Source organism: Rhopalosiphum padi, chromosome 3 (genome assembly GCF_020882245.1).
Source record: "Rhopalosiphum padi isolate XX-2018 chromosome 3, ASM2088224v1, whole genome shotgun sequence".
NCBI classification, from domain to species: Eukaryota; Metazoa; Arthropoda; class Insecta; order Hemiptera; family Aphididae; genus Rhopalosiphum; species Rhopalosiphum padi.
This window is the reverse complement of record NC_083599.1, coordinates 76,703,987-76,718,293: the sequence shown is the minus strand read 5'-3', so window position 1 is coordinate 76,718,293 and position 14,307 is coordinate 76,703,987. Positions and strand designations below refer to the sequence as shown.

Genomic DNA, 14,307 nt, shown 5'->3' with positions numbered 1-14,307 from the left:
TATTGGTTGGTAGCCAGAAATGAAACAAATATAGAACTATCTAAAGAAGAAACTTGAAGAATTTGAATATATTTGTATTTTGTATTAGCATTACCCATGTTTGAAAATTATTCAATTACATTTTTATTCGAATAATTATTAAGAAAATCATTCGAATAATTTTGTATTTGAATAAGTATTTATTCGAATAATTACCTAGGTAATATTTTGCTCAACTCTGCCTACAACTGTGGTTTGTGTGACTCCATTATTTTAAGTAATTAAAATAAAATAATAGCCTTAGATCAAAAATTTTTAAATTTTTAAATATTTAAAATATTGATTTAAAATGCTTATTTGAATTTCCTTAAGTACTATCCAAATTAATTTTGTTTAATATAAGGTAATGACATCAAAACGTCATAGACCGGGGCTATACTCGGCGTATTCCGTCGTGTGTAGTTGCTGTAGCCCCGGCCCCCGGCCATACTCATATAAGTCATATACTAAGTGATGATATTTTTGAAAATCTAATTGTATTAAAACAAAATAAGATGTTTTGAAGTTAAATTAAATAAAAAAATGGTTTTTTTTATTTCTAAGTCTATAATATGATATATATATATATATATATATATATATGTATCTATAGCTGTATTTTATTTCATGTTATAATTACACGATGAGGATGCAAGTTGTTTTTATTTTTATTCAACAAAGTTATAAAAATGTATTAAATTAAAATATGAATTATTTATTTAGCATGCACCTATTTAATGTTTTTGTTTTAATATTTGAATAGTCTTGGTTAGGTATATTACGAATTACACTTGCGTTTTTTTCAATTTAATCTAAACTGGTCTACATCCGAAAAGTTATTTTTTTGATTTTAACACGTTCGTACTACACGTTTGACACGTAGTCGGCACATTAGTTGTTGACTTGAGTTTAATGTCTCATCATTTTTGCTAGTGTTATTTGATTATTTTGATTTTTTCTTCTGGCTATTTTTGATTAGTTATTACATTAGTAATTGAATGGTGTATTTATTTTGCTTATATGTTTGGTTTAAAAATACATCTGTTATTTAAATTTTTTCCGGAATGTAGAGACGAAGCTGATTTTATTAGTATAATACTAAAATAATATACATATATTTATATATACTGCATATTATCGTCTTATAAATTTAATTAAATCTAGAAGTTTTTAATTAAAATATTATTTATAAATTATAAGCAAATATATTTATAGTTTTCACAATGTTATACATGTATCTATGTACCTTCCGTTGACAAAATAAAATTAAACTACTAATTAAATAATAAATTATTTATAAATTATAAGAAAATATATGTATAGGTTCAAATGATATACATGTAAACAGAGTGTAACAGAAAGATATGACAAATTGTAGTCCGGTAGTCGAATGTATTGCAGTACTCGAATTGGGGTGATGCGCAGTGGGACGGAGCTCCACTATTTTTTTTTTTGCGTATTTCAACTTTATTTTTTTACAGGAACGGGGGGTCGGCACCAACTTATGTCCAAAATAATTTTTATTAAATTGTGAATTTTAATTTATAATGTTACGAATTTTACAATTTTTAAGTATCAAAATTACTTTTAATAATAGTTTATTAATTTATTATTAATATTATCACTTCTATAGTCCTATATATTTTTTTTTTTTTTAGTTTGCTTATCAATTAATTATAATATCACACTGTTCTTTGCCTATAATTTATAGCACCGAATGTATATAAAAATAATAATAAAGTAGAGCCGATGTCGACGCGTTAGGTTAGGTTGTCGATCGGGTAGAAATTTGTTGCAGCGAACGGTATAACGACATGCCCGGCATGACAAATGTGCCGCGGCATTAAACGTCGAATGTGTTTTCAAAAAATTGAAGTTATAGCTAAAGATCGGATTTATATGCATTTAAAATTTTAAAATATGCACTTGAATGTTTCAAACATACCATATGCGCATAAAAAGCACAATATATGCAAAATAATTTTTAATTATTAGTTATTTTAGCTAGGTAAATATGTATTTATTTATTATAAAATTATAAAATTAAAACATTAATGATGGAAAAAAATAAACTACAATATTATATATACAATATATTTTATGATTGTGATGAAAAAATAGACAATTTAATATTTTAATCATTATTGGAACAATAATAAGTAACAATAATATGTCAATCCATTTTCTAAATGATGGTAATTTTGAACTTGGACACTTAGGCATTGTAAAGAATATAAAGTAACCAACACAAACAATGTTATATAAAATTAACAAATTTTTATAATACGTTTGACTATTGCCAAATGTACACTTAGAACTACAGTCGTCAGTGTGCCCGTCCGTGTTCTGTAGTATTGACTAATGAAAATAAATCGATAATGTTAGACAAAATAGACAACATAAAAATATTCGATATGAAAATCAGTATGCAATGAATAAGGTATACCTACCTATTTACCAACTAATAAGTAATAAGTAATTATGACCCTACGGAAACGTAATAATATATATTTTTAAAAATATTTTCAATTTTTGTGTTGTCGCCAAATTTATAGATAATAATTGTAAATAAAATTATAAAACAAAATTAAAACATTTAAATAATGTATACGTAATATGCAAAAACAAGAGTTTTTATAGAAAATATATATATTTTCACTTGTACCCAAAATATGCAAAAATATGCAAAATAAAAATGTATAATATTATTTATTTTGATATAGTTGATGAAAATCCATTTACTGCATGTCATTGCTTATAATTTATAAAAATATGAACATACTATTATATGCAAAATCCGGTCTTTAATTATAGCTAACTGTTCTAACCTGGCCCCGTTTCTCGGCTGTGTCGCCTGTGTGCCTAGTATATGCTTAATTTAATCAATAGAAAATCCATTGACCGTTGACTACAACAATTGGCATATGTTGAGTATTTATAAACTTATATTATTATTAGTAAGTATACTTATATATATTATTTTATTTACATATTTATAAATGTTTAAAACTGTATTCTTATGTATTGAAGATTTATTATTCATAATTATTTTTTTATAAAACGGGGAAACCATAAAAATACAATTGATAAATAAACAAATTTATGTGTAGGACGAGTAAAAATATGGCCAGAGTGTGAGACTATAATAATTAAAATATTAATATTATTTATAAGATATTAATAATTTTAATAATGTAATACAATAATAAATTATAAAAATAACTCATATTTTAGTGTTTAAGTTCAATTATTATTTATATTCTATTTAATTATTGGAATTTATTGTTTAAAATGTCAATTTATAAATACATGCCCTCGTCTTACAATATGTTTTGAAATAGCAACCAAACGCTTATTAGTTATTAGTGTTATTACTATTAGAAACATGATAATAGCCGGATGTTTATTTATAATAATGACCATTGGCAACATTTTACGATTTACGATACCAATTGTTTTCAATCATATTTAGGCATTTAGCAGTAGGTAGAATATGGTCTATGGCCCTATGGGCATCAACCTTAGTATTTCCAAATGCTTAACATATCAATATTAAATATTATAATAAAGTGTAGCGTTTTCAATAATTTTATTCTATATTTCTGTAATATATAGGTACGACATTTTACACCCACCTATCAGTAAAAAAAATACCAAGGGGGATTTATCTCTCATCCCTCCCTGTAAATTCGTCACAGCATACGCTTAAAACAAAAAGTATATGGATACGTCACGTCATCACTATGGATGAATGAACAATACCGACAAATATATTATAAAAACATTAAAACTTCGAATGTCGGCAAAACAAATACTAACACGAGTACACAAATTTGGGAAAAACTACCAAGCTAGGTAATTGTGCGTAACCATTTCGTGGATATTTATTTGTCTACGTTGACGACGATAAAGTGCACTAAATTGTAAATCCTTATTAGTTATTATGTTAAAATTACTGGTTCGTTTCGTTTGTTTTTTAAACATGTCAGAATTTTTTTCAATTCTAGAGCGATTTGCAATAATTATATTTTTTTAGCACATCGGTTTTTAGCAGCATCGCTCATTTCTTTTTTTTATATACATATTTTGTCTATATTATAAAATCAATGTAAGCACATGTCACAAAAGAATTTAATTTTAATGCAAGTACTCAACTAACAGTTTAAGTATACTGTGTACAGAATAGTTTACCATTTACTATACAGATTACAGGAAGTCTGAAATTAATGATAAATTGATAACTAATAAGAGTGCCGATTTGTTGTTTTTAGAATATGTATTAATTTTAGATTTTAGAAATAAAACTATAGAATTATGATATTAATCATTATTATTGTTGTGCACACAACAATATTATGTTTCTTTTCCTTCTCAAAACACACATACATACATACATACAATATACACGTAATGTCCCCGAAAGTGTCTAAATATAAATATATTCTAACTTTATCAATAAATTATTAATTAAAAATATAACATTATGACAATAATTTCTTAGTACCTACAGAGTATAGTTTCTGAAAATATTATTAAAATAGGCATGTTTTTTGAGTTTTTTCGTTAATTAAGTATAATAATGGTTAAATGGCAACAACCGGGCACCGGCTCATTGGGCTGCTTTTAAAATCAGACAGGGGCAAAATATGCCCTCCTTGCTCCCACCCCCACCCAAATGACTCGACTGATTTATGCACATTGGCTATATGTTGTTACTAAGCCGAGCCATCGTGTATTAGTACAATTATTATCCGTACGTCCTACTGATTCCGACAATTTTATTATGGACCGATATAATGAATAATTACAGTAAAACCAACACCATAGTAGCAAAATAATTGATAATGACAAAATGCCAAATATCGCACAAATTCGTCTAGATACCTAAGTTATGTAAACTAATGGTTCAAAAAAAACTTGCAAATGCAACAACTTCCGAGCCCAATAGTCTATACATAACAGTAGAGAAGGATAAGTATATATCAGCGTTTCCCAACCTTTTTAGTTGTGCGCACTACCAATTTAGAAAAAAAATCTTTGATGCCCACTAATGACTAATACCTAGGTAACACACCTATAGACCTATATACACATATTGACATATGTATATAATATATTATATAATATTTTTAAGTATTAAGGTATATAATAATATTATTTTAAAATTTTAAATATTATATACGTTAGTAATGTTAATATTATATGGTCTACGGGCCTTTGGCCCAGTCTTATAGAGCATTATCTGTGTTTGTATGTTGGTTTTTTACAATTATTCAGTTTCTAAGTTATTTATGGCTTGATGAGCATTTTTAATTTACGCTATATTATGTAATTCGCTAAAAAATTATACTATCGTAAAAAACCAACATACAAACACTGAAACACAAATAATGTTCTTACCATCTAGTTTTATAATAGGTCGATTCACTCCAATTTTTAAACTCACGGAGCTAAACATTATATGCTGTCTGCTGAGCGTAAATTTGCTATGTTACGTACTTGCAAGACGAAAACAACATAATATGCGGGTGTGACGCGCTCAAACAATTTTAAATTTAAATTTAAATATATTTAAAAATTAAGTGGTTATTTAACATGGAATAAATGTTATATATATAAAATAAATTGCCGAAGTTTATAAAATGTTTCTTATCGGTATGTCGCTGATTGTAAAATATTAATTTTTTTTTCCAAAGTTTAAATATCGACTTATTGAAAAGGTGTAATCACAGAATAGATGCAATTAGTTTAATTAATTTCATCTATACTGTGGTGCAATTTTACCGCAGTTTACTTTACCATCTCGCGATAAAGCGACCGTTTTGCCCATGTACACAGACTGCATTTCCACTCACCATGTGCACAGTGGTCAGTGACACACTGCGTACGGGTGCGCGGAATCGGACACGTTTCGGTAGACGACGTAATGTTCCCTCGTGGTCCGAAGTATAGTCATTAGTCGGACAGTGACACTCAATGACATTTCCTGCAGGTGGCACGCAGAGTAGTCCCACGAGTTGCGTTTCTTTGTGCTTTACTGTTTTCTATGTTTACCGTGTTACGTTTTAAGCGTTATTGCATCTTATTATTTATGTGCTAGTGTTACACTACTACGGATTTTCGGTTTACCACAACTTATTGTGCTCCTGTGCGTCCACATTAATAGCTGTTTCTTGTTTTAACGTGAGTATTGTCCGTGCTGACTGAAGGTTTTCAACGTGTATGTCGTTTACGAGTAGCGGATACTTCATTATCTGTCGATTTTAACTAGAAAAAAAATACTTATTTACTAGTAGTAACAAATGACAATAAATAATGAGGTATCCGCGGTAGTGTGTATTAAATCGATACTGCGAAAGTTGACATTTTTCGGTCGGCAGTCTTGACAAAGAGGCTATCTCTTTCTTATTGATTTTAAGTACCTACCTAGTTGTATCTAGTTGTTTGATTTTTGATTTTTAAACTTTCTAAACAGTAAACACAATTTAGTATTGTCACACGTTGAGTAAAAGAGTAAAGAGTAGTTGATAAAATATTAATGTATCAAATAATTATTTAGGTATAATGACTGATTTCACTATACAAGATCTTTTATTAATTATTATGTTCATGTTTAGATGCACATTTTCCTTAAAAATAGTAATTTTAATGATATTAAATCATATGTATAAATAAATGTGACATAACTGATCATTTTGCTACTGATATTCAATTTGGATATAATGATGATATATTATTGGATACTTGGATCCAAAAATAAAAATGTTGAAAATATTAAGACACATAAATGTGGGTAATTATGATTTTAGTTATCTAAATAATATCAACTGAACATTGGCCATCATTACTTAATTCAATTCCAGTTATGTAAATATAACTATTGATATTTTCAATAATAAAATACATGTATTTTTATTAATATATCTGCAACAATTGTAACATCAAAGTAAAAAAGAAAAAAGAAATAAAAATCTTAAATTACAAAACTTGATAACAAGTGGTATTGTAATGACTATAAAAAGTAAGGAAAATTATCTACACTTTTTTTAAAATTAACCATTTAATTTTACCTTAAAAAAAACAATTTTCTGTACACAGAAACATTCTAATAATTATTTGTTAAGCTAAAGAGTTATGTAGGTAAATTCTAAAAACTAAATAAACTTGGAAATAATATTATCACAGATAATGAGTTTGATATTTACAATAAATTAAATTCTTTTTTTAAGAGTTTGTAAAAATGACATTATTTTTAAAATAGATGAGTATAAGGAATAGAGATATTTAAATAAAAATTATTTTGTTAAGGATATTATATTCTTAAATCAAATTGATGAATTAGAAGTTCAAAAATATATTCTAAAATTTAAAACACATTCTTTATATTTTGAAAATAGTCTGAAAAACTTTTTTAAAAATAAAACAATAACTGAATGTTATATTATTGTTCTATTCCATTATTTTTATCACTTTCTAAACTTTTGAAAAAATGTCTTAAAGATTTGTTAGTTTTTTTTGCAAAAAAAAGATTGATAAGGCTACTAGAGACACACATTTCATTGTTAATGATTCTATCCATAAAAAACTAGATGAAAAATAAAGTTTTAGAAATTTTTCTGGATATAAAATGGTATTTAACACAATAAACCATACTTTATTATTTAAAAAAAACTTTAAAATACAGGAATTTGTGAAACTTTAATAAACTAATTAACTCTTACTTATCAAATAGAACACAAAGAGTTAAAATTAAAACTGATGATATTTACAGTAATCTTCTACACTTTTTAAAATAGTACGCGGTTTATTCGAACATTTTTTTATCCGATGTCGTATGACATACATAATATATTATAATATATGAATATAATTTTTTTAATTTTAAATAAGACTTATCGCAAGTACCGATTGAAGGCCACTGTTCTAATATATAATATAATAATAGCCATGTTAATTACAGTTTTCATCTACTAACGCAAAAAAAAAATTAAAAATAATCTGTCTTCAATATGTTAAATTTCTTTTACTTTATACTCATATTTTTTTTTCATCCCCATACAGACTGATAAAAATGGACAAACTTTTCAGAAAATTTCCAATTGATAATACAATTGACCAACAAAGTGAGTAACTATTTTATAAATATATTTTCATGTTTTATTATGTACTAGTACTATTACTTTTCTGGAAACATAAGGTTCCAAATTTTCTGTCGAAAATGGTATGTGATTTGGTTAATATAATTTATAACCTTGTATTTTAATGTTATTTAAAAATGTAATTTTTAGATTCTTATGGATTTGTGGACAATAATACAGTGAGTATTTAATTATATTATTATTATATTTTATTAAATACATTATTAAATGTTATTTTCCTTTGCACGTTAGGTCGATAATAACAGATACGGACGTGATATTTATACATCCGATAATGACATTGTGCGTATGTGCAGAGTATTATGATTTTTATTATTAAATAATCTTAAGGTTTTTTTTTTCATTCAACAGGTCCCAGGATCCATGGAAAATAGTAAGTGTTTAGTTTTTTTAAACATAATTATGTTATTAGGCTGGGTCCAGATATTTTATTTTTCAGATAAGATTTTGTATCACTACTTATCATGCATTTATTATTGTTTAATAATAACACATTTTTGAATTTTCTTCGTTAACTCAATGTCAACGCTGATGATTTTATTTTATGAGATATGGTCGTATTTACCTATATTTTAGGATATACATACTTACAACCCATAAGGCAGCACGTTACTCAATATTTTTCAAATACAGTAGAACCTCCATTATACAAACCCTCTATTATCCAAACTGCAATTAGCGTATTCGAACGTTCTGTTATCCGAATGTTTGCGAGACTTGGCTGCAGAAAAGCGCGTTGCCAACTCGTCGTTTAATAAAAATCTATAATTTTGTCAAAAAAATATAATAAACATTATATGGTCCTCTGTATGTAATGTATTTCTAATAATTTAATGTATGTAATTCTAATGAAATATTAATAATAATAATAATAATAAATATGTATGTACCTACTACCTACATAATAATATTTTACTGTTAAAAAAAAATAAATGTTTTATTTTTTTTAATTTCCAATATTCAACCTTTTGCGTATCCAAAACAGGTGCGGTCCCAATTAGTTCAGATAATTGAGGTTCTACTGTAATGCGAAAATCCATAAAAAGCCATAATTATGAATAATTTATAATTCTCAAATTTTCCTTGAAGTGGAAATTATTGAGTAGTGTGCTAGGTTTTAAAAAAATATGATTGAATATTGTTTTTAAATGTTTTGATTGTTTTTAGTGCATTTAAATTGTTTTTTTGTTTTTCTCGTCATTAAACATTAAACCATACATACTATTTCTTCGTCTTTACCTGAAACTAATATAGATGTATGTAGGAAATGGAAAAAGTCATTAACTTTTTGATGTGAAACATCTAATGGCGCGGTACGGTTATGAGACCAACTGTGGTGTAGGTCTATGAATTTAATGCACTAAAAAACCTTAAAAATATATTTAAAATGTTAAAAAAATGCAATAAATTATGCACTGAAGATGCAAAAAATGCATTTATAATGCCAAAAATTATAGTATTAAATGCACCTATACTGCACTAAAATGGTTTTTAAATTAATTTTTATATTTATACTGATATATATTAGTATATTATATGCATAAAAATTTATTTATTTAATAAAAAGAGAAATAATTATAAAATGTTGATTTTGAGATTGATTGATTCTTTAACAATGCAATTTGCCTGAAACATTTTTTAAAAGGTTTGAAAAGATGTTAATTAATGGAATTTAATTAAAAATATCAAAAAATGAACTAGAAAAGGAAAATATATCCTAAAAAGACAAAAAATTGCAAAATAAAAGTTTCGTGATTGGATTTATGTTATATAATAAATTATATATAACATATATAACTATGTACTTACATTGCTACGTTTCACAATCACAAAAAAAGAAAATGAACTTTCCTACAAATGCACAGCCCTATCTATAACCAATAAGTTATAAATGGATATAGTAATATTCTCTGTCTCAATACATAATATTATCAGGTCAGACAGGATGGTTTGTTTGGCTGTTTTTCATACTTTTCTTTTTTTTTAAAAACATTTTGCTTATAATTTAGGTATGAAAAGGACGAAAACGAAAAGCAGTAGGAAGAAAAAGATGAGGAAGAAGAAGAAAAAAGCTATTATCAAAAAAGTAAATATTAGATACTTAGATATTATATAATATATAGCTTATAAAATAATACATAAAAGATAAGTTTTTTGACTAGTTGTATTAATCTCGTATATTTTTGTTCATAGATTTTAGCAGATCAGAAAAGAGGGAATGGTATGCTTTATTTTTTTTTTTTTAAATTGTAGTTTATAAATGTAATTTGTATTATTTTAATTTTTAAAACAGTACCATTTAACGCTGGTTCTATTCCACTGGTTGAAATATCAGAAGAAGAAAATGTAAGTTTCATATAAAATATTTTACAATTTGTTTAGTTTATAGCGTATATTATCTGTACCATTTATAGATCTTTCCTGATTTGCAAGAAGAAGACGGTATGTTTTGATGTTTTTCGAAATTATTTTTATTCATATGGTTTTTAATTTTATTTTAGTTTCCAACAACGAGAATTTATTGGAGCTTTCCTCAATTTCCGAACTTTCCGAAGTTCCCGAAGACGACTATGTGGGTGTAACATACAATATTTTTTGATTTTTTTAATTTAACAATTTTTTTGTCCTTTTAGATGTTTGCAGACGAAATTGTAGTAAATAATGGTAGTGTCTATAGTATTTCAAACTTGGGTTTGTATTTAGCATTTTATATGCAATTTAATATTTTGTATTATAGGTTTGAACTTGGAAACTGAAAATCTGGACGATGATGCAAAGAAAGAGTATAGTAGTATGTTATAATTTGTTGTTTTGTATGCATAAGATTTTTAATTTTCTTTTTTTTTCAGTTACCAAGGTCGTTCCATCACCGAATAATGAAGATACGTCTGATGACTGTGTGCGTATTACATCAAATAGTTCTGGTTTAGAATTTTTTTTGTAATTAATTTTTGTTTTTAGATGTCAAGTATACAAATGAGCATGACCGTTCACCAAAACTTAATGATGGGATTGAAAGTCAACAGAGTAATCAAACAAAATATAGGTTTAACTTCGTTTCATATTTATTGAATTTACTACTTATCAGCCCCTTAGATATTGTCCCTTTTGTGAATACATAACAATTGAAGGGCTTGAAATCCACATCATGCAAATGCATTATTATATTATGAATGAGCCAATCGAAAAAAACATAAATCAACTGCTGTCGATTCAAACAGAAAGCTGCAAGTTAATCCGTCTCAACACTGTTCGTGATATAGTGGGCCGAAAGCTGTGGCAAGACCCAACAATAAGGAAAACACTGCACACGTAAGTTAATACTATTTAAAGTTTATAGCAAACTTAAACCAAATCACTTGCATATTTATTTTTCCCAGTCTCTTAAAAATGCTTCAAGTAGAACTGTGGCTAGGGAGTTGGGCATTACCTAATGTGCCATTCTTTAATCATTTGGCACCATATGTCAAAACTTCATACATCAATAATTGGTTTGAAAATGAGAAGAAAGAAGAAATCGATGATCCTCCATCATCTCCTTCATCAGTCATAACAAAATCAACCTCAATCTATACGGAAGGCAGTGAACAAGACTTTAACTACAATGGTCATTATTCTCATGACAATGTTGATAATATGTCGGAAGGCATTCCTAACGTTCCTAATTAGTAATTTTATTTATTTTTATACATTACTATCAAAATTAATTCCAACATTTATTTTGTAGTTTCGAGTCATTAACTGAACGACTTCGGAACGCTGGTTTGCTGAAGAAGCTGAATGCGGATCATCCACTTATATCACTTTATCGTAATGTATTTAGGAAAAAACAACCCAACAAGCCTTTAGCTATCAATATGCAATTGGCCACTACCAGCAGGGTGTTGCGTTATGTACAAGATAAATGCATTCAAAATGAATTACCTGTTCACCATTGGCTAGTGCTACTTCAGAAGCCGGATTATATTATTGAGTACCTGAGACTGTAAGTAAGAGTACTGAAACACTGATGAATAAAATTATAATATTGTTTTATGATATAATATACATTTTACAGTCGCGAAAAACTTGGCCAAACTACAAGTACCACCATGAACTATTTACAAGTTTTAATGCCTATGTTTGCCTATGCCATGACATCTTTTCCATACGATGATCCAACGTTCCCTATGGTGGATGGGTTCCCAGACGATAAAGTGATCAATGGGTTCAAGTATACTCTTGATCAACTTCTGGAGGTGTTTCCTGATTCCATAGATTTTTTTTCAAATATCTAATAAAAATAAATAAAAACAAACTTGTAGTTCTACACCATATATGTTCATTAAATCATCGGTGCTTTAGTGGGCCAACAACTGGATGTTGATAAAGTATAATGTAGTCGTGTCGAATGAAAAAAATGACAAAAATATTTTTAAGTACAAATGACAAAATTCTGATGTAGACTGATGTGAAGGTGCTTGCACTAACTCTGGTAAAATCATGTCTGTCGGAGTCCTATACACTCTACAGGACTCCAGGACAGTTAATTTTTAATGTCTTTATTAATTTGGTGACTTTCCTTTAGTATTTAAAAATAGTTTTGTAATTCCGTTATTTAAATCAGGTAATAGATTATCATGTAGAAATTATAGCCCCATCTCACTATCATTAACTTTATCAAAAAAATTTTTTTTAATTTTTTTTAAAGAATTCATTTTTTTCAAGTTTACAGTTTCAATTTTTAGTTGATTTGTTAATTACTGATGCGCTTTTTAAACTGGATAACTTTATTTGTAGATATATTGATGTTAATAATAAAGTAATGGGCATTTTTCTAGACGTCCAAAAAGCCTTTGATTTCGTAAATCACAAGTTATTGCTAAAAAAGCTATAATATTCAGGTATTTGTGGAGTTACTAATAACTAGAGAACAGATTTTATTTTAATAAAAAAATAAATATATGTACCAATTTTTCTTAAAATATGGAATAAAAAATCTAAATTATGTAAATATTGAAAACATGTATTATAGTTGAAAATTTCAAAAATATTAAAAAATTAAATACAAGTAATAAAAACGATATAGGCATATAAAATATAAAATCTAACTAATGGCCCTTGCAGCCGTTGTTTCAAGAGATTAATAAAAAAAAATATATAAAAAAAATAGTTATTAGTTATAACCTATTATAATCTTTCTGAAGTGAAAGAACTCAAATAGTTAAAATAAATGATGTTATTTATAGTAAAGCTAGAAGCATAACTAGTGGAGTTCTGCAGAGAACAGTCCTAGGCCCCCCTGTTATTTATCTTTTTTATAAATGATATATTGAATAGAAATAGTAATATAGAGTTGATAAGTTTTGCTGATGTTCGGCTATATTAATATCTGAACCAATAGTCTATAACTTGTACTTGAAGCAAATACAATTTTAAATAATGTGTATGCTTGGTTTTGTAAGAGAAAGTTAAAGTTAAATATACTAAAATCTAAATTTATTTGTTTTAATTCATCTTTTAATAATGTTTTACATGGGTATTATTTGATTGTATATTCTCTAAAATGTAATCCTAATTTAAATAGAAGGGATAAGTGATCCAAAGTGTGTGAAACTTGGAAAAGTTAATGAATTAAAATATCCTGGCTTAATAATAGATTATAAATTTATATGGGATAGTTGTATAAGTTATATCAATTGTATTTTATGAAAATTTTTCCATGTATTCAATGAAGCCAGTTATATATTTATTTATTTATTTATTTATGAACGGGCTTGAAGCCCAATAGTACAAACAATATTTATAGTAATGAATATAAACAATATAAAATAATAATTAAAGTGACCAAACAGCAAACAATACAATTGATAAAATAAACTAAAGGTAAAAATAGCAATAACAGAATGCAGTACTAGATGTAAATTATAAAGGAGTTATTACAAACTATTTTTTCATATGTATATGGTTCATCCATTTGGGGAGGAACTTTTAATAGCATTATTTATTTTATAAGCTGAATGTTAGAATAAATGGTTTTATTAAATATTTACTAAATCTTCCTTAGCAAACAAATATACTATTTTAATTTATGAAAAACTCAATATAAATAATTTCAAGGTAATTTATAACCAATCTGTATTAATAGATT

At 26.5% G+C, this 14,307-nt stretch overlaps 1 protein-coding gene across 2 annotated transcripts; it reads left to right on the top strand.

The window, feature by feature from the left end:
• The first annotated feature begins 5,959 nt into the window (after positions 1-5,959).
• Positions 5,960-12,491, top strand: LOC132926332 (uncharacterized). Of its 2 annotated transcripts, none has more exons than XM_060990680.1 (18): positions 5,960-6,201; positions 8,080-8,141; positions 8,307-8,335; positions 8,409-8,459; positions 8,529-8,550; positions 10,187-10,263; positions 10,371-10,398; positions 10,471-10,523; positions 10,592-10,619; positions 10,679-10,749; positions 10,811-10,841; positions 10,915-10,968; positions 11,027-11,076; positions 11,139-11,204; positions 11,266-11,489; positions 11,558-11,845; positions 11,905-12,162; positions 12,235-12,491. In XM_060990680.1, exons 2-18 carry the CDS (start codon positions 8,090-8,092, stop codon positions 12,452-12,454), a joined length of 1,602 nt encoding a protein of 533 aa, XP_060846663.1. In that variant the 5' UTR covers positions 5,960-6,201; positions 8,080-8,089; the 3' UTR covers positions 12,455-12,491. The 2 variants fall into 2 exon arrangements, with proteins under 2 accessions (XP_060846663.1, XP_060846664.1); XM_060990681.1 differs by having other exon boundaries at positions 11,905-12,166; positions 12,235-12,370.
• The last annotated feature ends 1,816 nt before the right edge of the window (positions 12,492-14,307 follow it).